The sequence below is a fragment of the Cibotium barometz genome, chromosome 8 (assembly GCF_041138505.1).
Source record: "Cibotium barometz isolate CiBa-2024 chromosome 8, ASM4113850v1, whole genome shotgun sequence".
Lineage (NCBI taxonomy): Eukaryota > Viridiplantae > Streptophyta > Polypodiopsida > Cyatheales > Cibotiaceae > Cibotium > Cibotium barometz.
The window spans coordinates 59774849-59802092 of NC_141053.1; the positions used below are offsets into that span (position 1 = coordinate 59774849).

General features: G+C 50.5%; 1 protein-coding gene across 9 annotated transcripts in view; it reads right to left on the reverse strand.

The window, feature by feature from the left end:
- The window catches only part of LOC147636500 (GPI inositol-deacylase A-like), a 153149-nt gene that overhangs the window by 39630 nt on the left and 86275 nt on the right, over positions 1 to 27244 (reverse strand). For all 9 annotated transcript variants that reach the window (XM_086801963.1, XM_086801965.1, XM_086801962.1 and 6 more), the window contains 2 exons: positions 16689 to 16852; positions 16428 to 16514 (listed from right to left, as the gene is read on the reverse strand). In XM_086801963.1, coding sequence (XP_086658089.1) covers positions 16428 to 16514; positions 16689 to 16852 — 251 coding nt within the window. The remainder of the gene's footprint in view (positions 1 to 16427; positions 16515 to 16688; positions 16853 to 27244) is intronic.

A 27244-nucleotide genomic window follows, 5' to 3' on the forward strand; every position in this document is an offset into this window, starting at 1 on the left:
CGTTCAGGTGGTAAATCCGATGGCAGTTCCTTAGGAAATACATCTTGAAACGAATCAAGTATCTTCTGTAACTCTTTGCTTTCAAACACACTTAATTCATTTACATCCATGGAAGGGATGAGAAAAGAAGAAAGTGGAATCAATACACAATGGAAAGCGGTATACAAAGAAGAATCCATTATATTTTCAAAATCAATTGTATTTACAAGAGGTCCTTGAGAGGGATGAATACAATCACCTAAAATACTATACTTGGTGTCCTTATGCTGAAAAGAAAAAATATGACTAGACCAATCTATCTGGACTTCAAGAGTCTTAAACCACTCAATCCCTAATAACAAGTCTACATTTTCCAAATGCATTACATAGCATTCCAGAGTATCTTTGTAGTCCTGAATCTGGATTGAAAGCATCTCCACCTTGCGATCCCAAACTTGCCTTCCCGCAGGTAAGCGTACCTCATAGGTATGGTCACTGAGTGTCGTATCAAGACTCAATTTCTGCACAAGTTTGTAGTTAACAAAATTATGTGAACTGCCAGGGTCTAAAAGAATGTGAATTTTATGGCCATTCACTTCTCCATAAACTCGGAGATCATTCAAGCCAAATACTTTAGAATTGAACAGACAATCAGAACAAGTACTAGGGCGAGAAAGTACAGTAATTGACGTACCTGTCAAAGACAACTGGTTAGCTGCCTTTGGCTTGGGTCCTGCGTTTGTCTTGGTACCCTTTTGCTTTGGGCACTCGTTACGCATGTGTCCTTTTTCTGAAGAGCAAAAGCTAAAGATGAAGCTCAGGAGAAAAGATACCAAGGACAGGAAGTACTGAGCCAGAAACAAGCAGCAGTTGAAGTGTTATGGTGCAAAAGATGGGTTGAAGGTTATGGCTTTCGACAGTTTGTCACCGGTGGTATCTTCACGGAAGCTTCATGGGGTTCGGAAGGCAGCTTCTTTCTATGTTTAGCAGTGGTGATCTACTATGCTTCATTGGGACTTGTGCTTACCACTTGGGTGGAGTGCAAGCAGGTTTTGGGTACCTGTGGATGTACCAAGTGAGGCTCAGTTGGAAGCGGAGAAACTTGATGAGGTTCTTATTCCTGAGCAGATACTGGCACATAAGAAAGGTACGAGGTAAAGTTTTCCGTCGCTATTTTGTGAAGTTTAAAGAAATATTCACCGATGGATGCGAAGTGGATGGAGAAGGGTGACTTAGCAGATTCACCTAAGGTATTGGAGATTTATCTTGATGCCTTTGAGTTGGAGCCGACTCTTGCTACGGCTCATTCAGGTCCAGCAAAGCATGGGTCTGGAGCATTGCTTGATGCTCAAGAGGAGAGTAGCACCTCCGCTCCCTTGTTATAGACACGCTCAATTTTTCATCTATGAGTCGCTTGGTGAGGCTGACAGTAGATCTCCTTATGGGACTTCTATGATATCGTGTACTAGTCACATGAGATGATGCTATTTCTGGAGTTGGTTTCCTTTGGAATGGCATGGTTTGGTTTAGCTCAAAGTCTGCAACAACCTGAGTTAACATTTCGAGACTCTATGGAGGACATAAGTCTTGCGAGCAGTCCTAGCGTTGGTTTGGTTCATATATGGATTGAACTCTATCTGTGCATGTATTTATACACTTTCCGAGGTATTATGGTATTCTGGTACCATTGGATCCTAGTACCCTTGGGAATACATGGGTAATACTCTGGATGTGTCAGGATGAGATGCATGTATGTTGGTATGATACATCAAGTACTTTATTATGTTCATCATTGGGTGTGATTCCTGCGGGATAGCCATGAGACATATGTGGGAAGTACTTAGTGGATATACTATTTGGATGCATTGAGTGCTTTCATATGCTCATGTTGTACCTCCAGTCGTGGATGCCCGGCTTGCCAGCAACCTTGAGACTGTTATTTTGGAGTGGGTAGAGCATCTTCAGGAGCATATTGTTTGCGAATGCATATATGTGTCATGCATATGTTTGTCATATGTAGAATGATGCATGGTTTTGTTTTTGGCTAACACAGGTTACGTGTTTCCACTTGGTTTTAGACTTTTGCTGCAGGTTCTGAAGAAACAAGCAAGAGTTGTTCGTCACTTCGATGTGACAGTATGGCCTTATTGTTTAGGATGATTGGTTCATCACCCAGATGCACTGGAGGGGCATTGCTTTGGTCATATGGGGACTCTTTCTTCATTGGATGCTTACTGTGTTATTGAGTGCAATTGAGGACGCTTGCTATTTTTCAAGAGGGGGGGTATGTTACGACCCTGTGTTTTTCCCTCTCGACAACAAGTAGGTGAGCACGGGCACAGGATGGACAATGTGAACAGGCATCAGTTGGATATGAAAAGGAAAACCCATATGTGTGTGGCCAGCCCAAGTGTGAAAGGGGACAAAAAGGACTTTAAAATTTATAAGGTTTTTAAACCTTTCATGATTTAAAAGCATTATTATTTTTGAGACATGCACTTTTGCCATTTGCTTTTGGTGTTTTTGAGAAAAGGCGAATCGTATCTTTATAAGGTGAAGGGTGGCGGATAATTGCTTCGTGGTAAGAACGGCTCGCTCAAGCTCTCGCTCCCCCCCCCCCCCTGCTCGCGCTGACTGCACGCCCTCCCCCCATCCCCGCCTTCGCGTCTGCTCCCCCCCCCCCCGCCTGCCCTCGCGTTTGCCCCCCCTCCCCCGCCTGGCTGTTCTGCGCGCCCCAGCGCTGTAGCACCGCCGTCCCCTGCTCCTACTCCTCTCCTTCGCGCCCTCCCGTCTTTCTTCAGCGCCCCGCCTCCCCTTTAGCCGCCGTCGCCTTTTCTTCCCCCATGCCCCCTTTCTCGCGCTGCTTCCGCCTCCCCCCTAGGGGCTTTTTGTCTTCGCCGCCTTACCGCCCCCCCCCCTCTTTCCTTTTCTGTTTTTTCCGTCCCCCCTGTTCTTCTCTTTTTGCCTTCCGCCTTCCCCTCCGTCCTTTGTGTGCAGCTCGGTTCTTGCAGGACTCTCCGCATTCGCTCCGCCTTCGACATAGCTTCAGACACTGATGGAGGCTCCCCCCGCCCCGCCTCAAAAGGGACTCCCCCGCAGCCCCCTCGCCTGCCCATGAGGACACCCCCATCAGGCTTTCTCTTTCGCCAGAAGAGGAAGCGAGCCTCGCCGCAGAGGTGGAACGCCTCCAGGCACATTCCACCATCTGCCGTATAGTCGGCACTTGCCGCAGCAGAGGGGAGATCCGGGATCTTCTCGAGGCCCGCCTTCTTGCAAATGTGGGCAAGATCCTGGATGTTCAGCTACTGGGCCCCAGATCGAGTTCGAGACAGCCCAGAGCGTGGCCAAGGTCCTAGCCATGAGTCCCCTTGACATCAGGGGTGCTCGGGCTTTCTTCAGACCTTGGCAGCATGGCTTTGACCCAGCAGCGGCCGAGCGGGGAGAGCGCCTTTTCCATGTTACAGTTTGCTTCCCTGGACTCCGCCAGGAGTACCTTCCACTCCTTTCTAGGCTAGGAGCATTGGTGGGTTCGGTGCTAGAGACTCGCCCCACAGCAACTTCAGTGGTGGCCAGAGCAGCTGGGCTACCTTCGGTCGGAGTGTTGGTGTCTGACATCTCCCTTCCGAAGGTCATTCAGCTACCTAGGATAGGGGGGGGGGGGGGGGGGGGATGGATTGATCAGAGAGCGGAGTTCTTGGGGCTCCCGAACCAGTGCTTTATTTGCACGCAGGTCGGCCATCTGGCCAAGGCCTGCCCTCGCAGCAGACCCCGACCTTCACCGCAGCAGCAGGCCCCTGATGGCCTGCCCACAGATGCGGCTCGGCAGGCAGCCTCCGGGACACCTACTCAGGCCACAGAGACCTCGGAGTGGCAGCCTGGATAGGGACGCCGTCTCGAGGGAGACAGCCACAGCAGCACGCCGAGAGACCGATGCAACAGCAGCCACAGTCTCAGCATCACTGGGTTCCCGTGTGAGGAACAGCTTTGCTCCCCTCCAAGAGGCGACCCCTGCGACGACTGAGGACCAGGAGATGCCAGCACCCCCTCCTTCACCCCCCCTCCCCCGTCCCCCCCTACCGCCTCGCTTCCACCTTCACCCCCTCCCGCCCCCGCTCCGGTTTCGACAGCGGCTCCTTCTCCACCCTCCTCGCCCCCCCCTCCTACCCCCCCCCCGCCCGCCTCAGCTCCCCAGGAGGCCCTGGCAGTCCCCTGGCGTTCACCTGCAGTCCGGAGGGCTCTGAGCACCGACCTTACTCGAGCACCGCATAGGAGACTTACCATGCTGATTCGGGCTTCACGGATACCATCTATCCGCAGTCGGCTGAGTCGCCTCGGCACTAGACAACGCTAGGAGGCTTTTGATTACTCCTTCACACGGCTTTTTGGAGGAGAGGGCCCCATGAGCCAGCACCCATCAGAGTTCATGTAGTGATACCTCCGGCCCGCGGGGAGGAGGCACTTGATTCAGCGGTGGCCTTCTCGTTCCCTCTTTGTGGCCCATGCGACCGGGAGTGGACTCTGGACCTCGCTCTTAGCACTTTGAAGACTCAAGCAGTTGAGTTTTCTCACCATGTGAGCGATCTGGAGGTGACAGATGTGATAGGCCGACTATGGGAGTTGGCTCATTTTTTCTTGGATCCCGGGAGTGTGGATGCCTTACGGATTCGTCATTTGGTCGTTCGCATGGTGGCAGACTTAGCACGCGACCCTGGATATGTATGTATACATGAGGTTTCTCTCTCCGAGCGGGAGGCAGTCGCGATGTGACACAGCCACTGGCGCCTGGTCCGAGACTCTTGCAGCACACCGGGTGGGCAGATTCGTAGCCGCTCGGATGGGGATTACTCTCCATCCAAGCCGCTTGCGAAGGCCTGCCGTACGGCTGAGATAGCCTCCACCTCAGCACGTCATCCATGAGGATCATCTCATGGAATTTACAGGGCCTTGGCGGCGCACACTATGTACGTTATCGTGGTTGCTTGAGGCAGGAGCTTCAGAGATGCCTGGTTGGGGGCACTATTGATATTCTGATGATGCAGGAGCACCATTTGAGTGAGAGCAGGATTCGGAGATATGGTTCGGTGATGCCTGGTAGATGGGACACATTTTGGTCTGCAAGTTTTGGCCCCTTGGGTGGGCAGGGAGGAGTATGTATGGTCATTGCGGATGTATGGCGGCAGGCCATTGTGGATCGCGGGGTCATTGTGCCTGGTAGAGCGCAGTATGTTATTCTGAGGATGCACGATGAGCACTTTGGTGTGCTCAATGTCTATGCGCCCAACCATGCTAGTGCCAGAGCAGAGTTCTGGACCCTTGTTACAGATGCATTACCCGAGGCCGCACATTGGTGTGTCGGGGGAGACTTCAAAATGCTTGAAGGCCCGGCCGATAGGGTGGGAGGCAGTCATGTTACAGTGCACGGCACGGAGCTTGCAGCTTGGGAGCGATTTTGCATGTCACTGAGGATCACTGATGCATGGCAGCATGGGGCCTTCTCCCGCTCTCAGGACAGTCTTAGTTTCTCTCGGTCGGATCGCCGGCAGGGAGGGACTAATCTATCACGGATTGATTGCTTTTATGTGGGCGACTAGTTAGGGGAGCGAGGGGACTCCGTTGGCATTCTCGCTGGCACCTCATTTTCAGACCATGCGCCAGTTATTTTGACACTTGAGGAGAGGACACGGGAGCCCAGCTTGCAATTGAGGATCCCAGAGAGGGTACTTATAGATCCTAGTCTCACTCAGGACATTGAGAGGATTTGGCATGATAGTCAGTGCTCTGACCAGGATGCAGCAAGCCAGTGTGCCCAGGGACTCATCGAGCTTAGCTCTTTTCTGCACGCTGCAGCTTTGACACGGCTGGGAGAGATTCACGAGCGGGAGCATCGGCTGAGACGCAGCCTTGCTTCGCTTCAACGCCTTCAGGAGCATAAGCCTCAAGTGAGTGGGCGACGTCCCAGCTGAGCCAGGCACGCCAGGAGGTTAGAGAGGCAGAGGAGCAGAGACATGAGTTTTACTATCGTCACCAGGCCTCTCAGTGGATGCAACTTGGTGATAGAGTGACTGGGGAGTTTTTTGAGATTACTGGACCCCGCCATGCTTGAGCAGGAGTCCGTCAGCTTGGGAGGCCGGACGGATCGGTAGCTACTGAGCCCGGGGAGATCAGAGCCATTGCCACTGGGTTCTATAGAGACCTGCTTTCAACGGAGCCAGCCACTGAGGCTCGGGATGCTTGCAGACAGACTGTGTGGGCCCATGTGCAGAGGAGGGTCACAGATCGTATGCGTACAGTTCTGGGTGAGCCTCTTTCAGAGGTTGAGCTTGCTGAGGCCTTGAGGGTCCTGCCGCGCCATAGTTGCCCAGGGGAGGACGGACTGACGTCAACCTGCCTTTTTTATGCGCTATTGGGACCTTTTAGGGCCAGGCCTCCGCATGGGCTTTCAGTATGTTTTGGACACTGGGGTGATGCCACAGAGCTTTTCAGAGGGCTTGATCTTTCTTATCCCCAAGGGGGAGGGAGTGTCGGATGATATTCGGCATTGGAGACCTATTACGATCCTCAATACTGTCTACAAGGTCTTAGCAAAGGCCTTGAGTTTGAGGATCCAGCCCTTCCTGGGGGAGTTCATTCATGCTACCCAGACAGGATTCGTCAAGGAGCGTAGTATCCTTGACAACATTTTCACCTTCTGGGAGGCGACGGCCCAAGCTAGATTTCTTGGTGAGGACTTGATCGTGATGCTTCTCGATTTTGAGAAGGCATACGATAGAGTCGATTGGGGTTTCTTAGAGGGCACTATGCTTCGCCTGGGCTTTGAGCCAAGTTGGATTAGAGGGGTGGCGGCTCTGTATTCCACAGCTCGTAGCCAGGTGTTGATTGCAAGAGGACGGGGGTCGAGTTTTAAGCTGACCAGATCAGTCCGTCAGGGGTGTCCTCTCGCCCCGTTTCTTTTTCTCTTCTTTGCTGAGGCTATGAGCATGTATTTGACGGCAGAGGAGGTTGGTTTGAGAGGACTCCAGCTCCCAGTCCGGGGGGAGGACCTGCTCGATGCTGAGTTTGCTGACGACACGGGCTTATTTTTGCATGGCCAGGAGGCCAATCTTCTTCGGGCAAAGCAGTCGCTCCAGGTTTTTAGTGCAGCTTCGGGAGCATTGATCAATTGGCGCAAGACAGTGGCCTTTTGGATCAGTACCGCTCCCACTCCGGCATGGAGCCCGGACCCCGGTTTTTAGATGGATTCCTCCTGGCACAGCAGTGCAATATTTGGGATGCCAGATTGGACTAGATTTGTCACCTGAGCAGCAGATTGCCCCGCTTCTTCGGAGCATTCGGAAGAAGCTTTTGTATTGGAGTACAACTCGGCTATCCTTGGCTGGGAGGGTGGTGGTGGCAAATCAGGTGCTTTTAGCAACCATGTGGTACATTACGTCTTGCTGGATCTTCTCGAGCTCTTGCATCAGCCCGGTACAGAGGCTGATCAGGAACTTTCTTTGGTCTGGGCGGGACGGTCAGCCAGCCCGGGCAAAGGTTGCATGGGCAGTTATTACACTTCCGCTGGCCGAGGGAGGCTTGCGCATTATAGATCCAGTCGATCAGAGTAGAGCCTTATTGGGGAAGCTTATTGTTCGGGGGCTGCTTCCAGGCGCTGAGCCTTGGAAAGAGCTTCTTTTGCAGCGGCTGCAGGCTCGGGTTCCCCCAGCAGGGGGCACTTGGGCACCAGAGATTCGATGGATCTTCATAGAGATGAGGAGGACAGGCCTCAGTAGAGGATGGGAGGACAGATTTGCCTTTAGCATCCTCAGAGCTTGGGAGCTGCTGAGACCGGGGCTCTCTCAGAGACCTTCTTGTGTTGAGGAGCGGGCCAGACAGCCGCTCATCTGGAGCCCAGCGGTTCGCACAGAGCAAGGTCATATGTTGGGTTCTCGGCCTCGTCTAGCCTGGGGACCTTTGGCGGCAAGCGCAGCACGTAGCTTTGGAGACTGGCAAGCCTTCTGCAGTCTCCCAGAGGAGATCCAGGTGGAGAGGCTAAGTCACTTCAGAGGGGGGTTGATTATGAGGGATGACATTCAGGAGGCACTCACAGAGGAGTGGTTCACGCCTATCGAGCTAGTGGCCCCACGGTGGATGGGAGCCTTTACACAGTTGGAGATCCGGATTGCTGTCAGAGCTTGCACTGAGGATGGCAGATGCCTCTACTATGAGATTCAGGATGAGGGCAGACTTCAGAGAGTGGAGGTGGAGTCGCCTTTGGTTGCAGAGTGCACCTTTCAGAGGATACGGGTAGTGCCGCCGCTTCTCAGAAGTGGCATATTGACCCAGACCCTGCAGATGTGCTCCCGGATTGGCGCATATGGGCATATGCAGCGCGCCCCTTGGCCCGGCTCCAGTGGGACCCTGGTGAGTACGAGTGGCATGATCTCTATGCATCCCTTGAGGCCACATAGATCACCTTTTTTCAGTATATTGTTCGGTTGGGGCGGCATATTTTGACGGCGAGGAGGATGGTCTCTCCAGCTGCAGCGGGGCACTGGCGGCTACAGGGACTCTCACAAGAGTTCCTGGAGGATTTTTGGGCCCGGCTCTGGGCTAGTCGACAAGCCCACAGGATCTCGACTTTCCAATGGCTGGTCGCCCACAGGGGCTCAGCAGTTGGCACCTGGCTTGTCTACAGCGGTCTTCTGGCGGCCTGCGTCCGATGCGGCCACCCTATGGAGACACAGAGACATTGCCTATGGGACTGCCCTCAGGCGCAGCAGATTTGGCTGCGGATGCTGCGTATTCTGGTCCCCCTCTCTCCAGAGGGTATGTATACGTGGGGTGCCGCTGCCTGGTCGACTTCGTCAGGGCCTGCTATGGGCTATGAGATGGAGCAGGACAGCCAGGCCATCAGATTCATTAGGGGCCAGCCTCGCCTTATTCCTTCACCGGATTTCTCGTCCGCCAACTGGACACAGGAGAGGGATCTACGATGGGAGCTCCTCAGCAGCCTCACCATCTGGTTCACCTGGAGGGCCCGGTGTTTCAGGGCCTTTGAGGGGAGACTGGAGCCACCAGCAGAGACTGTTCGGGGGATTTGGCAGGAGTTGATCCACACCTTGCGAGGACAGTATGACCGCATCCGGGGCGACTCGGATGAGGCGATCTTGCGGCGCCAGGCCTTTCACACCACCTGGCGCAGCGGCCCCTTCTATACCCTACACGCGGGGTCCCCCCCGTTGGCACTACAGGCCACCTGTTTGGCTTTTCCCCCCTCCTATTGTATGATATAGCCCCTCAGTTCTTTGTACTGATACTTGTACTTTTCAGCACCTAGGGCGAGTCTCCCTGGCTGCCTTGCTTTGTTCTCTGCTCTGTTTTTCTTGTGAGCAGGAGAGGATCTTTTGTAGCCCTACGGGCGTTTTTTATAACTAATGAAAGGATCTTTTCTCGAGAAAAAAAAAAAGGTGAAGGGTGGCGCATGGCGTATGATATTCCTTGAGCAATCGCGCTGGCACGTGGAATATTCAGGCGCATCACCTTGGATTCAGGTCGCCGTGTGGAGTTGCTGCAGCTGCGCGTACGTATGGTACCGGCGGCCATGTGTGAGGAAGTACAGGCAGCGGGTGCTGCTGTGCGTATGGCTACCAGGCGGGTGACCAGGCGGCCACCAGACTGCTATACGTGTGGTACAGGGTGCACGTATGTGTGGTACTGGTGGGCGATGCTGCACGCAAGGGTTACAGGCAGGCTGCAGCCAGCAAAGGGGCTACGGACAGGCAGCAAAAACGGGCAGCAACGGGGGCAACCAACAGGCAGGCGTAAGGCAAGAGATTCTCTGCAGCCAGTCGGGCAGCCAAGCGGGTGTCAAGTGGGAGGCTCTCTACGCTAGGTGGCTGCACGTGTGGAAGTAGCCAGGCAGGCAGTGTTCCGCGGCATGGACCAAAATTCAGAGAACATTCTTCTCTCATCTTCTCTTCGCGAGTAGAGTGCACGGCCGACAGCTGGCCTGCCTTCGGTCAGAGTTTTGGTTCCAGACATCTCCTCCCTTCCGAAGGTCATTCAATTACCTAGGATAGGGGGGGGATGGATCGATCAGAGAGTGGAATTCTCAGGGCTCCCGAACCAGTGTTTTATATGCAGGCAGGTCGGCCACCTGGCCAAGGCCTCCCCTCGCAGGAGACCCCGACCTTCACCGCAACAGCAGACCTCCGATGGCCCGCCCACAGATGCGGCTCGACAGGCACCCTCCGGGACACCTGCTCAACCCACAGAGACCTCGGATTGGCAACCTGGACAGGGGTGCCGTAGAGGGAGACAGCCACAGCAGCATGCCCAGAGACCGACGCAGCAGCAGACACAGCCTCAGCATCATTGGGTTCCAGTGAGGAACAGCTTTGCTCCCCTCCACGAGAAGACCCCAGCGCAGACTGAGGATCAGGAGATGCCAGCACCCCCCCCTTCACCCCCACCCCCACCCCCACCCCCACCCCCACCACCCCCCTCCCCCGTCGACGCAGCAGCAGACACAGCCTCAGCATCATTGGGTTCCAGTGAGGAACAGCTTTGCTCCCCTCCAGGAGAAGACCCCAGCGCAGACTGAGGATCAGGAGATGCTAGCACCCCCCCCTTCACCCCCACCCCCACCCCCCCCTCCCCCTCCCCCTCCCCCGTCCCCCCCTCCCGCCTCGCTTCCACCTTCGCCTCCTCCCGTTCCCGCTCCCGCATTTTCAGTGGCTCCTTCCCCACCCCCTTCTTCCCCCCCTCCTCCCCCTCCGCTCGCCTCAGCTCCCCGGGAGGTACTGGCAGTACCCTAGCGCTCACCTGCAGTCCGGCGGGCACTGAGCACCGACCTTGCTCGTGCACCGCAGAGGAGACCTACCATGCCGATTCGTGCTTCACGGATATCCTCTATCCGCAGTCGGCTGAGTAGTCTCGACACTAAACAGCGCTCGGAGGCTTTTGACTACTCCTTTACACGCCTTTTTGGAGCGGAGGGCCCCCATGAGCCAACACCCATCAAAGTTCATGTGGTGATACCTCCGGCCCGAGGGGAGGAGGCACTTGATTCAGCGGTGGCCTTCTCCTTCCCTCTTTGCGGCACTAGTGACCGGGAGTGGACTCTGGATCTCGCTCTTAGTATTTTGAAGACTTAGGCCGTTGAGTTTTCTCACCATGTGAGCGATTTGGAAATGAGAGACGTGATAGGTCGGCTCTGGGAGTTGGCACATTTCTTTGATACCGGGAGTGCGGATGCCTCCGGGAATCGACATTTGGTGGTTCGCATAGTGGCAGACCTAGCACGAGACCCTGGCTATGTATGCATACATGAGGTTTCTCTCTCCGAGCGGGAGGCAGTCGCTATGCGACACAGCCACTGGCGCCTGGTCCGAGAATCTTGCAGCACACCAGGTGGGCAGATTCGTAGCCGCTCGGATGGGGATTACTCTCCATCCAAGCCGCTTGCGAAGGCCCGCCGTATGGCTGAGATAGCCTCCACCTCAGCACGTCATCCATGAGGATCATCTCATGGAATGTACAGGGCCTTGGCGGCGCACCCTATGTACGTTATCGTGGTTGCTTGAGGCAGGAGCTTCAGAGATGCCTAGTTGGGGGCACTATTGATATTCTGATGATGCAGGAGTACCATTTGAGTGAGAGCAGAATTCGGAGATCTGGTTCGGTGATGCCTGGTAGATGGGACACATTTTGGTCTGCAGGTTTTGGCCCCTTGGGTGGGCAGGGAGGAGTATGTATGGTCATTGCGGATGTATGGCGGCAGGCCATTGTGGATCGCGGGGTCATTGTGCCTGGTAGAGCGCAGTATGTTATTCTGAGGATGCACGATGAGCACTTTGGTGTGCTCAATGTCTATGCGCCAAACCATGCTAGTGCCAGAGCAGAGTTCTGGACCCTTGTTACAGATGCATTACCCGAGGCCGCACATTGGTGTGTCGGGGGAGACTTCAACATGCTTGAGGACCCGGCCGATAGGGTGGGAGGCAGTCATGTTACAGTGCACGGCACGGAGCTTGCAGATTGGGAGCGATTTTGTATGACACTGCGGATCACTGATGCATGGCAGCATGAGGCTTTCTCCCGTTCTCAGGACAGTCTTAGTTTCTCTCAATCGGAACGCCGGCAGGGAGGGACTAATCTATCACGGATTGATCGCTTCTATGTGGGCGACAGGTTCGGAGAGCGTGGTGGCTCCGTTGGCATTCTCGCTGGCACCTCTTTTTCAGACCATGCGCCAGTTATTTTGACACTTGAGGAGAGGACACGGGAGACCAGCTTGCAGTTGAGGATCCCAGAGAGGATACTTACAGATCCCAGTCTTTGTGAGGACATTGAGAGGATATGGCATGATAGCCAAAGCTCTGACCCAGATGCAGCAGGCCAGTGTGCCCAGGGACTCATCGAGCTCAGCTCTTTTTTGCACGTTACAGCCTTGACACGGCTGGGAGAGACACGAGAGCGGGAGCGTCGCTTGAGACGTAGCCTTGCTTCGCTCCAACGTCTTCAGGAGCAGCTGCCTACATGTGAGTGGGTGGCGTCCCAGCTGAGCCAGGCACGCCAGGAGGTTAGAGAGGCAGAGGAGCAGAGACACGAGTTCTACTATCATCGCCGGGCCTCTCAGTGGACGCAGCTTGGTGATAGAGTGAGTGGGGAGTTTTTTGAGATCACCGGACCCCGCCATGCTCGAGCAGGAGTACGCCAGCTCTGGAGGCAGGACGGATCGTTAGCCACTGAGCCCGGGGAGATTAGAGCTATTGCCATTGAGTTCTATAGAGACCTGCTTTCAGCGGAGCCAGCCACGGAGGCACGTGATGCTTGCAGACAGACTGTGTGGGCCCATGTGCAGAGGAGGGTCACAGATCGTATGCACACAGTTTTGGGTGAGATGAACTTGTTGAGGCTTTGAGGGTCCTTCCGCATCATAGTTGCCCTGCGGAGGACGGATTGACGCCTGCCTTTTTTATGCGCTATTGGGACCTTTTGGGGCCAGGCCTCCGCAGGGGCTTTCAGTATGTTTTGGACACTGGGGTGATGCCACAGAGTTTTTCAGAGGGCTTGATCTTTCTTATTCCCAAGGGGGAGGGAGTGTCAGATGATATTCGGCATTGGAGGCCTATTACGATCCTCAATACTGTCTACAAGGTCCTAGCAAAGGCCTTGAGTTTAAGGATCCAGCCCTTCCTTGGGGAGTTGATTCATGCTACTCAGACAGGATTCGTCAAGGAGCGCAGTATCCTTGACAACATTTTCACCTTCTAGGAGGCGACGGCCCGAGCTAGATTTCTCGGTGAGGACTTGGTCGTTATGCTTCTCGATTTTGAGAAGGCATACGATAGAGTCGATTGGGGTTTTCTAGAGGGCACTATGCTTCGCCTGGGTTTTGAGCCAGACTGGATTCGAGGAGTGGCGGCTCTATATTCCACAGCTCGTAGCCAGGTGTTGATGGCAGGAGGACGAGGGGCGAGTTTTGGGTTGACCAGATCAGTCCGTCAGGGATGCCCTCTCGCCCCGCTCCTTTTTCTTTTCTTTGCAGAGGCTATGAGCATGTATCTGACAGCAAAGGAGGTTGGTTTGAGAGGACTCCAGCTTCCAGTCCGAGGTGAGGACCTGCTCGATTCTGAGTTTGCTGATGACACGGGATTGTTTCTGCATGGCCAGTAGGCCAATCTACAGAGGGCAGAGCAGTCGCTACAGGTTTTTGGTGTGGCTTCGGGAGCATTGATCAATTGGCGCAAGACAGTGGCTTTTTGGATCAGTAGCGCTCCCGCTCCGGCATGGAGCCCAGACCCGGGTTTTAGATGGATTCCTCCTGGCACAGCAGTGCGGTATGTGGGATGCCAGACTGGACTTGATTTGTCACCTGAGCAGCAGATCGCCCCGCTTCTTCTGAGCATTCGGAAGAAGCTTTTATATTGGAGTGCAGCTCGGCTATCCTTGGCTGGCAGGGTGGTGGTGACAAATCAGGTGCTTTTAGCGATTATGTGGTACATCACTTGTTGGATCTTCTCCAGCTCTTGCATCAGCCAAGTACAGAGGCTGATCAAGAACTTTCTTTGGTCTGGGCGGGATGGTCAGCCGGCCCGGGCTAAGGTTACTTGTGGGCAGTTATTACTCTTCCGCTGGCCCAGGGGAGGCTTGTGCATTATAGATCCAGCTGATCAGAGTAGAGCCTTGTTGGGGAAGCTTATTGTTCGGGGGCTGCTTCCAGGCACTGAGCCTTGGAAGGAGCTTCTTTTTCAACAGCTGCTGCAGGCTAGAGCTCCCCCAGCAGGGGGCACTTGGGCACCAGAGATACGGTGGATCTTCATAGAGATGAGGAGGACAGGCCTCAGTAGAGGATGGGAGGACAGATTTGCCTTGAGCATCCTGCGAGCTTGGGAGTTGCTGAGACCGGGGCTTTCTTAGAAACCTCCCACTTGTGATGAGGAGCGGGCCAGACAACCGCTCATCTGGAGCCCCGCAGTACGCACAGAGCAGGGTCATATGCTGGGTTCTCGGCTTCGTCTAGCCTGGGGACCATTGGCGACAGGCCGAGCACGCAGTTTTGGAGATTGGCAGGCCTTCTGCAGTCTCCCGGAGGGATCCAGGCGGAGAGGCTGAGTCACTTCAGAGGGGGGCTGATTATGAGGGATGACATTCAGGAGGCACTCACTGAGGAGTGGTTCACGCCTTTCGAGCCAGCGGCCCCACAGTGGATGGGAGCCTTTACACAGTTGGAGATCCTGATTGTTGTCAGAGCTTGCACTGAGGATGGTAGATGCCTCTACTATGAGATACAGGATGAGGGCAAACTTCAGAGAGTGGAGGCGGAGTCGCCTTTGGTTGCAGTGTGCATCTTTCAGAGGATACGGGTAGTGGCCGCCGCTTCTCAGAAGTGGCATATTGATCCAGACCCTGCAGATGTGGACTCTGATTGGAGCATATGGGCATATGCTGCACGCCCCCTGGCTCGGCTCCAGTGGGACCCTGGCGAGTACGAGTGGCATGATCCTTATGCGTCCCCCAAGGCCACAAAGATCACCTTTTTCCAGTACACTGTTCGGTTGGGGAGGCATATTTTGACTGCGAGGAGGATGGTCTCTCCAGCTGCATCGGAGCATTGGCGGTTTCAGGGACTCTCACAGGAGTTCCTGGAGGATTTTTGGACCACGCTCTGGGCTAGCCGACAGGCACACAAGATCTCGGCTTTCGAGTGGCTGGTTGCCTACAAGGGCTTTGCAGCTGGCACCTGGCTTGTCTACAGTGGCCTTCCGCCGGCCTGCGTCCGATGCAGCCACCCATTGGAGACGCAGAGACATTGCCTATGGGACTGTCCACAGGCGCAGCAGATTTGGCTGAGGATGCTGCGCATTTTGGCCCCCCTCTCTCCAGAGGGCATGTATACGTGGGGAGCCACTGCTTGGTCGACTTCGTCAGGGCCACCTCTGGGATACGAGACAGAGCAGGACAGCCAGGCCATCAGATTCATTAGGGGCCAGCCTCGCCTTGTTCCTTCACCGGATTTCTCGACAACCGACTGGACACAGGAGAGGGATTTACGATGGGAGCTCCTCAGCAGCCTCACCATATGGTTCACCGGGAGAGCCTGTTGTTTCAGGGCCTTTGAGAGGAGACTGGAGCCACCAGCAGAGACTGTTCGGGCTATCTGGCAGGAGTTGATTCACACCCTGCGAGGACAGTATGACCGCATCCGGGGCGACTCGGATCGAGTGATCTGGCGGCGCCAAGCCTTCCACACCACTTGGCGCAGTGGCCCTTTCTATACTCCACACGCCGGTACCCCCCGCTGGCACTACACGCCACCTGTTTGGATTTTCCCCCCTCCTATTGTATGATATAGCCTCTCAGTTATTTGTACCTTTTTTATTTGTACTTTTTTGCACCTAGGGAGAGTCTCCCTAGCTGCCTTGATTGGATCTCTGCTCTACCTTCTTATGAGCAGGAGAGGGTTTTGTAGCCCAGTGGGCGTTTTTTATAACTAATGAAAGGATCTTTTCTCGAAAAAAAAAAAAAAAAAAAAGAGGACGGGGGGACCTGGATGGAATCGCTTCCTTTACGGAGCTGAGGATGTATTTAGCTTGCGTGACTGTTCTATTTGGTATCTAATAGAAGGATCTCTTTCCCGGGTGGGGGGGGGGGGGGGGGGGGGTGGGATGGAGAGAGAGAATAGAAAGGGGAAGAGGGGGGGCTTGACGTGGAGCAAGAATAGCGAGGAAAGAAATATCATAACGTAAATTTTGAGCAAGCAAAAACAAAGCCACCACGTCTTAAAAACAAACCCCGAAATCCTAACATCATACACGAGTAAAGGGTGAGGCAGAATGTGCTAACAAAAATTCATACAATACTAAGTAATAAAAAGTGAATGATCTTTTTCAATGTATCCAATAATTAGGACTTTCTTTTGTGGTGTATGTACATGCAACAGAGTGCAGGATGTAAAAGCCACAGACCTGCAAGCCATGTATAAGCAAAAACCTAGTTGCAGATGTCGAAAGTGACACACCCACAGTGATTTTATAAGCACAATGGGGATCTACCTGCACAATGCCATTACAATCAAAAGTAATTGAGATTTTCCCTTCAAAATAATTGCAAAGTAGAAATTTATCTAAGCATGCATTGGTAAACAGGAGACTAGAGAAAGATCTTTGAACAGTGGCATGTATCAACCCGATATGTCTTAGCTTAAGTGAGTTGATTGATTGATGTACCAGAAGAATTATGGTCGTCTCCTTTGATCCGCGACGGGCACCCCACAATGCTGGGGATGAGTCAACTGTAATAGTTTCAGTGTAGAAATTGGGGATCACGGCAAGCCCAGTCAATGGATCCCATACAAGAGCAAGTGGGGGGAAACAACGAAGTTTACAAAGACCTGAAACATTCAGATAACAAGCTTCAGCCTCATTAAAAAAGAATTATGAGGCGACTGCTAATAAAAGACATCTAGAGTATGGCCTACCTCTCTTCAAGTGAGAAAAAGAGACTCTAGCCACAAATTTGACTCCTGCATCTACTCTTAAGCTACTGATAAGGCAGTATGTCACCACAGACAGGGTAATGCATTCAGTTTGGAGTTTCCATTTCGATCTCCCAATCTCACTGGCCCCATGCTGGCTGCCGACAGGGTCCCATGCCTTCCGATGGTGATGATGGTGATGATGGTGATGCTGATGCTGATGCTGATGATGATGATTATGATGATGATGATGATGATGATGATGATGATGATGATGATGGGACTGATACTGATGCTGATGCTGATGTGGATGCTACATCAAATGATACTGATGCTAAAACTGATGGTGATGAAGATGATGATGCTTCTGAAGATGCTCTAAATGCTGACTTCATCAGGGATTCTATTGTTCATGCTGAGGATCAACCATGGCACGGGCATGCATGGGACACTACAGGTAACGCAGCATAGATCAGTCAAGGTGCATTCTTTTCTTGTTAAAGATGGGGTCCACCATCAAAAAACAACTAAGGGGATGTAGAGAGACCCATAGTGGAGCACCTGTGGGGCTACAAAATAAAGTCCTAGTCATGTATAGCTAGTAAATAGGTGTATTTACTGTACCATCTTATTATAGCAAGCAAGCGTGTGTGCGTGTGTACCATACTGTGAAAGTGTGCACAGGCGGAAGCGATCACAAGAGACAAAGGAGAGAGAGTCAGAGGCGCAACGATCAAGTTCTATTATCATAGCAAAGAGATTACAAGGGGTCGACACAGCCAGCAGATGGGCATGTAGAACATATGCGCAGGGATTGATTGAATACAACAACTGGGAGAGAGGCCCTTTCTATAGGAAGGCCCAGATCTGGCCGACTGCCACCATGAAGCTGGCCGACAGCCCACGACTAGCATAAATCCTGAAAAAATACATGTATGCCAATAATAGAGCCAGATTCCAAAAATTGAGAAGCACAAAATTTTAACACCCCCTCTGCAGTTCAGTGTGCAAAAGTCGAAGAAGAAAACTGATGAAGAAGATGCAACCATAGACACCCCTGGATACTGAATACATCGCGGAAGATGCACCTGCCAACATGTCTCTTCAAAACACAATGCCACCCTGAACATCAAAGAAATCTTCTTGGCTCCGAATTCCCACACCAATGTGCAGTGAGCTCCATTCACCCCAGCAGTGGAACACATCACATCCCTGTAGCCACTCCATTCCCACACCGGCACGCTGGACTAGGACGGTGTACACCACATTGAACACAGGGTTCCCTTTAGGGCAGTATGCCCTCAGGAGTTGTCACAAACTAGGTGAATGTGAGCTATGGGGTGCACGCATAGCTCACTAGTACACAGAATACACACATGAGCAAGAACACAGATAAGCAAGAACAGTAAGAATGGCAAGAGCACAAGAACACGGAGTGCACCATACACATCACCCGATGCGTAAATAGATGAGACTCAAGTTGCAGTAGTATTGCCAAGAATGATCCCACTCACACAATCCTGATATCCCTTTGTACAATGCCGCTTGGCCTTTGGGCCGGTCCAAGGGTGACCATCAAGTAGCCCTACCGTCACTGCCGAGGGGCGTGGTGTTCATTAAGTGAGCACAAGAGATAAGTGGTGCACCGTTGTAGTGTGAGTGCAAGTCGTGCACCTGGCCCCCAAGTGTCAATGCAATGGGTTGGACCAATCTAAAGTGGCAATGCAAGTGGTTGGACCGGTCCAAGGTAGTCAGCACTTTTGTCCAATGCAAAAGTGAAGAGCCAAACAGTCGCTGGCCGATAGTGGGTTTTGCAATGGGCTGGACCGGTCTAAAGTGACAATGCAAGTGGTTGGACCGGTCCAAGGTAGTTGGCACTTTTGTTCGGTCCAAAAGTAAAGGGCCAAACAGTGGCCTGTAGTAGTGGGCAGCCAGGGTGGCTACAAATCGCCCACCACTAACCGATTCACCGTCCTTCGTGAATTGCAGAGAAAAGCCAATGGAGAGGATGGAGAGGCTGCCATGACATTGCAGGGGGATTGTTATGAGCTCAAAATAGATATTGCAAGAGAGAGAACGTGATCAACATGTTCAAGTATATATACAATGAAATGAAATAAAATCCTACATACTAAAGCTTGAAATGTAACAGTATCCAAAACTTAACTATAGGCCTTCAGTGTGAGGAGGATCGATAGAGCCATTCTGCCCTGTAGATGGTGGTCCACCTGTAGCTGCACTATGACTCAAGGTTAGACCGGCAAAAGGAGTGGCCATGAGGCCTCCAAATGCAAACTGCAGAGTCTACCTCACAGCCTAAAACTAGGCGGCCTGCTCCTTGAGAGAGGAAAGTTGTGCAAGATCCATATCAACCGTAGCAAGTGTGTCCTAGCAGACTGAAACTCTACCTTTAGCATAGCGGCATGATGCTATGATCCTATAAGAGAAGAACTGAGAGTAGTAACTTCATCACGAAGTTCAATCATAGTAATAGTAGCCTTTGTCAGCTCCTCTTGAAGACGGGTTACTTCCTGAGAGCGTAGTTGTTGGATGGTGTTGTTGGCGCGGCGCAGCTTTGCATGTAACATGGACCACTCCTTCGATAGTAGGATGAAATAATCCGTCAAGTACTCAAAGTAGATGTGTGCCTCGATGGACACACTGTCAAAGCTCCGCACAAGACGTTGGGCACGTGCGGCACGCGAAACATCAAAAGTGTGCAGAAGCCGGGTGAGGGAAGTTCATCCCATAAGGGGTCCAGAGCGGCATCTGTGAAAGGAAATTCGTGGTGTGTCACCATTTGGTCCATCTCCATTTCTGGAGCCACTTCTATGGGACTGTCACTCCATAGAGTGGCCAGTTTTGTACCATGTTCACAAGTGGCCAGGCCAGTGCCCCATGTGAAAGGGTCAGTCATCTTATGTCACATGGATAGGAACCAGTTTTGTGCCACCCGTGTGACCAGTATTGTGCCATATGCACGGGAGCCTATTTGCTACCACCTGCGTATGACCACGATTGCATCGTATCCATATGACTTTCACTCCGTGGTAGGACTGATATTCGTGCCGAGCTTTGTCTATGGCATTGTCACTCCATAGGAAGGCCCGTGCTAGGATTTGTGTTTTACCTATGGGACTGTCACTCCATAATCGGAAGACTAGGACTTCACATTTCTGTTGCGCCAATTTTGTGCCCGACAAGAAATTCTTGTGCAAGTTTCATGAAAGGGAGATTTCGTCCATTACACGTGCACATGCATTCATGTTTGCATGCATAAACTTTGTTTTCGCATGATTTGTTTTCATGTGTTTGCTTGCTATGACGTGCCAGTACACTGGACAGGGACGCCCCCCGTGTACCATGGGTGTGCTATTTGCTGACGAGTTGGTGTGGCGTGTGAACGGGTGGTAAGTATTGCCTTTTTGGCCTTTCCCAAATGTAAAATCTATTAAGTAGTGTAAACCTAAATATTTATAAGGTTGGGTGTTCACACATATTTAAAATAATGGTTGGACATCTTTTAATGTGCTTACCCAAGGATAAATCCTTAATTAAGGCCTAATCATATTTAAGATTAAGGATTGCATAGGAACAATCCTCTCCACACGTGAATGGTATGTGGGGGTGTTTGATGGAAAAGAAGACAGCTACTGTATGGAGAGGTGGGAATAGTTTTCGCCTGCTAACTGCTGCCCCTTATACCCACCTCCAGCCTTGCTGCCGACTGTTGTTGCTACGTTGAACCCGTCATCAACACCTATCTCCAGCCCCTATATCCGGCTATTGTACCCGCCTGCTGGCAGCCACCTCTGTACCTGCTGGCTGCCACCCATGTACCCGCCTGCTGGCTGACACCCCTGTATCCGTCAGCTGCCTGCCACGCTTGTACCCGCCGGCTGTTGTTTGCACCAACCAAGACCAGGCAGGTTTGCTGTTGCCCCTGTACCTGCCCTCACATTCGTCTGTTGCTACTGCTCCTGAACTCACCATCAGTACCCGCTGTCGACTGGTGTTTGCAGCAACCAGGAGCACATTAAAGGGGACAGTCTTCTCTCCTTAGATCTGAATTTAAATCTAAATCAAATACTTGCTTTTGTATTTCAAATTCAGATAATATTAAATTTAAATGTTGTTTTTCCTAGTCTTGTGTAGGAAATCATCACCACTGGTTGCCTTCACCATGGAAGGCAACTGGGATGGTGATCTTTCCTTGTGAGTACACTAACCGCGCCCTCACATTCGGCGGAGCCAGTGAAGGTCAATCGGGTTTGAGAGAAGCAAAGCTTACTTAGGAGCACCAGGTATCACTCCCTTCGCGGTGCCTCACCCTGCCAAGTATTAGTGCGGGCGTGCCTGTTGATGCAAAACCCTTCCAATTTGTAGGCCTCCTGTAGAGAGCGGTTACATTGGTATCAGAGCCCGGTCGTCTCTCTTTCTCAAGAGGAGACACGGTGTTTTGAGATCGGAAGCAAACACACACTTGACTCGATGGACAGCCAAGGCAACCCTTTGGAACTGCCAAATTCAAGAGGCCAATCAAGTGCCTCTCGCGATTCTGCTGCATTGCATGGAAGGCACAAGCCTCTTGCGAGAGTTTATGACAGTGCTTTGATGGGATAGCCATCTCCTGGAAAAGAGCCTATGCATGAGGATGAGCCCAATGCATTGAGAGCTGAATTGAAGCACATGAAGAAGCTTTTGCAGGCAGAGTAAGAGCTAAAATTTTTGCATGAAGATCCCCATGTACAAAGTGTCATTGAAGCAAGGAAAGTTGATGCTATGGTGGATATGACCTTTGAGTCTATGGCTCGTGAAGTGGGCAAGAAGCCAAGGGAGTTGACACTCTTCTATCTCATTCGAAAGGGTGATCTCAAAGAAGGCGAGGATGGGGAGTTAATGTTCAAGAATCCAGCTCGTTTGAAGCATGGAGACCCAGCATCTCAACGATTGAGGTCTTCTTTGCACAAGGAAGAGGTATCAGTCACTTCTCGCCATGCATCTACTCCTCATGGGATAGGAGGAAACAAATACATGCATGTTGAAGCTAGTGGGCGACATGATGGCCTTGTGGATTCAAAGCATGTTTATCATGGAGAGAGTGGTCGGCATGCAAGCCGAAAGACTTTGCCCATTGAGTTGTCTCGTGGTGAGACATTGCATCATTTGGGGAGGTCACATGCATCTGGGCCACAGATTCATAATGTACATGCCACTGACCTCGTGAAACACCTTTGGTTGCTCATGAAGCTCATGCAGAGAGGGCTGTTCCGTTGGATAAAGAGAAGAGAAAGAGGCAAGAACATGAGTCACATGCCAAAAAGCTCAAGGAGTTTAAGGCACGAGACAAGTCCGTGAAGTTTAATACCTTTCATGGAGAGTATGATGCCTCCAAGGTGCTTGCTTTCATGGCACAATTTGACATTGCTTTTAGTGATGAGGACTTCACTGCGAAGTCTAAAATTCGTCATACAAGCATGTTCTTGAAGAGGACAGCTGCCCATTGGTGGATCACTGAAAAGACCACCAAAGATCCCATTTGTACTTGGAAAGAGTTCAAGAACAGATTTTATGCCCAATTTTTGCCTCCTAATGCGCAGCAAACTCTCACACAAAAGTGGGATAGACTTGAGAAAAAAGACAATGAGAGTGTGCAACAATATCTAAACAAATTTTGGAAAGTCCTGCTTGAGGTTACTCCCTTTATGCAACTCTCCAAAGATGAAAAGAAAAGGAAGTTTCACTCCGGGTTGCAACCAGCTTACCATTCGAGCATCAAATTGCACCCAAAACACACCCTTCAACAGCTCATAGCATCTGCTCTTGCTACGGAGCAATTGGTGCTTAAAATTAAGCAAGATCATGGAGGTTCTAAGGGTAAAGAAAGGGCTGTCCCAAACTTGCAAAAAGGTGGACAGCCACCTAAAAAGAACTTTCAGAAGCCCAAAAGGAAGGTAAAGCTGAAAATATCTCATCCAAGGACATTGAACCAAAGAAGAACAAGTTTGCCTTGACTCCCTAGCAAAGGGAGCAATATGCAAAAGAGGGGAAATGCTTTTCTTGTGGTAGTAAAGAGCACATGTTTAGGTAATGTGCATGCCATTCCCAACGTACAAGGTAGCACTAAGCATGATGGCAAAGAGACGGTGGTATGCAAAGCTTGGGAGCAAATCAAGGATCAGCTTGCCTTGTTTATGTTTGATGATTGTCCGACGGATAACTTCATCTCTACACAGATGGCAACCGCCTTGGGCATAGAGATTGGGAGCATGGGAACCCAGATTGAGACAGAGGACGCTTTTGTGGACAAAGAGGTGCAGGTGACTCCTCTTACTGAGAAGTTGTGCATATATATACATGGCTATTTGGATCATGAGCATTTCTTGATTTATCCTCTAAATGGATGTAATGTATTGCTTGGTACGCCTTGGCATCATAGGCTTGAGCCCCGCAAAGAATATTAAACCAATAGGATCACTTTTATGCATAAAATGCATGTCATTGATGCTGGCAAAGAAGGAGATTCCATCCCAGCCGTATCTCACATCAAAATTAATAAGGCAATGAAAAAGAGTCTTTCCACGTATTTGGTTTTTGTTCGTGATAAAATTGAACAAAGAAATGTGAATGTGGATGTATTGACTCAAGAAAGGCTGAATTTTCTTAATATAAAGATTGTTTTGCCAATGCATTGCCAGGAGAACTACCTCCTGAGAGGCCCAAGGATCATCGCATAGATCTTGTGCTAGGTAGGTCCACCTAACAAACCCGCATATCGTGTGAGTGTTGCACAACAAGATGAGAACATGAAGCAGGTTAATGAGCTTTTGGAGAAGAGTTTGGTTCAACCAAGCTCCTCACCCTTTTCTTCTCCTGTGCTTCTTGTGCAAAAGAAAGATGGATCATTCCGCATGTGTGGATTATCGAGCTCTAAACAAGCCCACCATCAAGAACCAGTTTCCAATCCCACGCATAGATGACATCTTGGATAAGCTTGATGGCTCGGCTTATTTCAGCCATATAGGCGTAAGGAGTGGCTATCACCAGATTCATGTGGTACCCCAACATGTCCATAAAACCACATTCAGGACAGCTTTTGGATTGTATTGAGTTTTTGGTAATGCCTTTTGGCCTTACCAATGCCTCGGCAACATTCAACCGTATGATGGACAGGATATTTCGACCCCATCGTAAATTCACAAGTGTATTCTTTGATGATATCTTGGTTTTCTCCAAGAATGAGGAGGAACATAAGACTCATTTGGCTATAATGTTTGAAGAGTTACGAAAGCATAAACTCTTCATAAATGCCAAGAAGAGTGAGTTCTTTCTTTCAAAGATACATTATTTGGACCACATTGTATCTAAAGATGGAGTAAGAATGGATCCTCCTAAGATTGAAACCATTCGGAATTGGCCAGAGCTTTCTTGGGTTATGTTCATACTATAGGTGATTCATAAGGCATTTCGTTAAGATTGCCTCGCCATTACATGATCTTACAAAGAAGAAAGTCGCCTTCAAATGGACTTCGAATGAGCAAGATGCCTTCTTGCAACTCAAAAATGCTATCATTTGTGGGCCCATGTTGATTGTTCCCGACTTGCAAAAGCCATTCACGGTGGAATGTGATGCATGTGGAAATTGTATAGGAGCTGTCCTATACAATTTCCTATACAAATGATAGCAACTCAAAAATGCTATCATTTGTGAGCCCATGTTGATTGTTCCCGACTTGCGAAAGCCATTCACGGTGGAATGTGATGCATGTGGAAATTGTATAGGAGCTGTCCTAAATCAAGAGGGTCATGCAGTTACTTATGAGAGCCGTCAATTGCATGATGCCAAGATCCATATGAACATTTATGAAAAAGAACTATTGGCTGTAATTCATGTCTTAAAAATATGGAAGTATTATCTTCTTGGGACTGAATTTGTAATCAAGACAGATCACCAAAGCTTAAGGTACTTCTTATCTCAAACAAAGTCTCGGAGAAGCAAACGAGAATGGCAAACTTTCTTTCTATGTTCCATTTTCAGATCATACATACTCCGGGAAAGAAGAATGTAGTGGTAGATGCCTTGTCCAGGAGACCATATGTGGCTGCCGTTTCAATGGCCTCACATGGGGACTTGACTGCCATGCATGATTTATATCATTTGGATGTTGATTTCTCCCATATATGGACTGATTTGATGGCTGGTCACTCGCATGCCTCTTATGTGATCAAAGAGGGTTATCTTATGAAGGATAATTGCTTGTGTGGTGAAGGATATGCGTTCAAAGGTTATGGAGGAATGTCACGCCCCACCTTATGCTGATCATAGAGGTATTTTACCTACGACACGCATGATAGAGAGATATTTCTTTTGGCCAGCATGCGTAAAGACATTGAGCTTTATGTACGCGCATGTATTAGTTGCCAAAAAGGAAAATTTGATAGACAAAAGCCTCCAAGTTTGCTTCAGCCTTTGCCTATTCCCTCGCAACCATGGGAAAGCATTACTATGGACTTCATTGTGGACTTGCCTAGATCCCCGCATGGGAATGATGCTATTTGGACCATAGTTGACACGTTTAGCAAGCAAGCTCACTTCATGCCCGTCAAGAAAACCATTAAAGCCAATCATATGGTAAAGCTTTCCTTGCTCACATATTTAAGCATCATGGTATGCCTAAGTCCAGGACTACGAGCCTCTTTTGGAGAGCTATATTTAACAACATGGGCACTAAGCTTGAGTTCTCATCTGCTTATAATAGATGGTCAAAGTGAGGCTACAAAGTCTGTTGTGTTGGATTTGTTGAAGTGTTATGTGGCAGATCAAAAGAGTGCCTGGGAGAAGTATCTTCCACTTGTAGAGTTTGCCTACAATAACACGGTGCATGCTTCCACGGGAAAGGCACCGTTTGAGATCATTTATGGCAAAGTGATCTTGCAACCCATCCTTCGTACACAAAGGATAGATTTTTGCAGCCGATGAATATATGCGTGACTTGGATGTAGCCTTTGTTCAAGTCCGGACAGCCATTGCACGTTCTCAATACAAGAATAAGAGAGCTGCCGACAAGCATAGAAGGGACATGCAAGTCAAGGAAGGTGATTGGGTATTGCTGAAATTTTAGAAAGCTAGGCTTCGAAAAAGGCCAGGACGAGAGGGATCATATCCCAAGCTTTCTACTCGATATTATGGACCCTTCAAAATGATTGAAAAGATCAATAAAGTGTCCTACATGCTTGCTTTACCCAGTCATTGTAAGATTCACAATGCTTTTCACGTGAGTCTTTTGCGGAAGTATGTGGGGCCAACTCCGGACGAGCCTGTCATAGAAGATCCACCTGAGATTGATGAGCTTCAGGAGATCCTCCAACCAGAGTAGATTGTATTTCACAAGGAGAGAAAGCTACCACATGGGAAGCTTTCCAGGAGATACGTTGTGAAATTTAAGAACTACTTGCCCATCGATGCAAAGTGGGTAGACGAGGATTACTTTACTGATTACCCGCCGCTTTTGCAGGCATATCTTGAGGCTTTTCAGTTGAGGTCAACAGTTTAGAAGCCAAGAGGGATGTCACCATTTGGTCCATCTCCATTTCTAGAGCCACTTCTATGGGACTGTCACTCCATAGAACGGCCAATTACACATGTGGCAAGGCCAGCGCCCCATGTGAAAGGGTCAATCATCTTATGTCACATGCCAAGATTATGTCTTATCCATGGGACTTTCACTCCATGGTAGGACTGATATTTGTGCCGAGCTTTGTCTATAGGATTGTCACTCCATAGGAAGGCCCGTGCGCCAGGATTTGTGTTTTACCTATGGGACTATCACTCCATAGGAAGACCAGGACTTCACATTTCTGTCACGCCAATTTTGTGCCCGACAAGAAATTCTTGTACAAGTTGTATGAAAGGAAGATTTCGTCCATTACATGTGCACATGCATTCATGTTTGCATGCATAAACTTGTTTTCGCATGATTTGTTTTTGTGTGTTTGCTTGCTATGATGTGCCAATACACTGGACGAGGACACCCCCAATGTACCGTGGGTTTGCTGTTTGCTGACGAGTTGGTGTGGCGAGTGAACAGGTCGTAGGTATTGCCTTTTTGGCCTTTCTCAAATGTAAAATCTATTAAGTAGTGTAACCTTAATATTTATAAGGTTGGGTGTTCACACATATTTAAAATAATGGCTCGACACCTTTTAATGTGGGTGCCCAAGGATAAACCCTTAATTAAGGCCTAATCATATTTAAGATTAAGGATTGCATGACTTGGGGGGCAGTTGCTTGGCTCTCTTAGTCCGGTC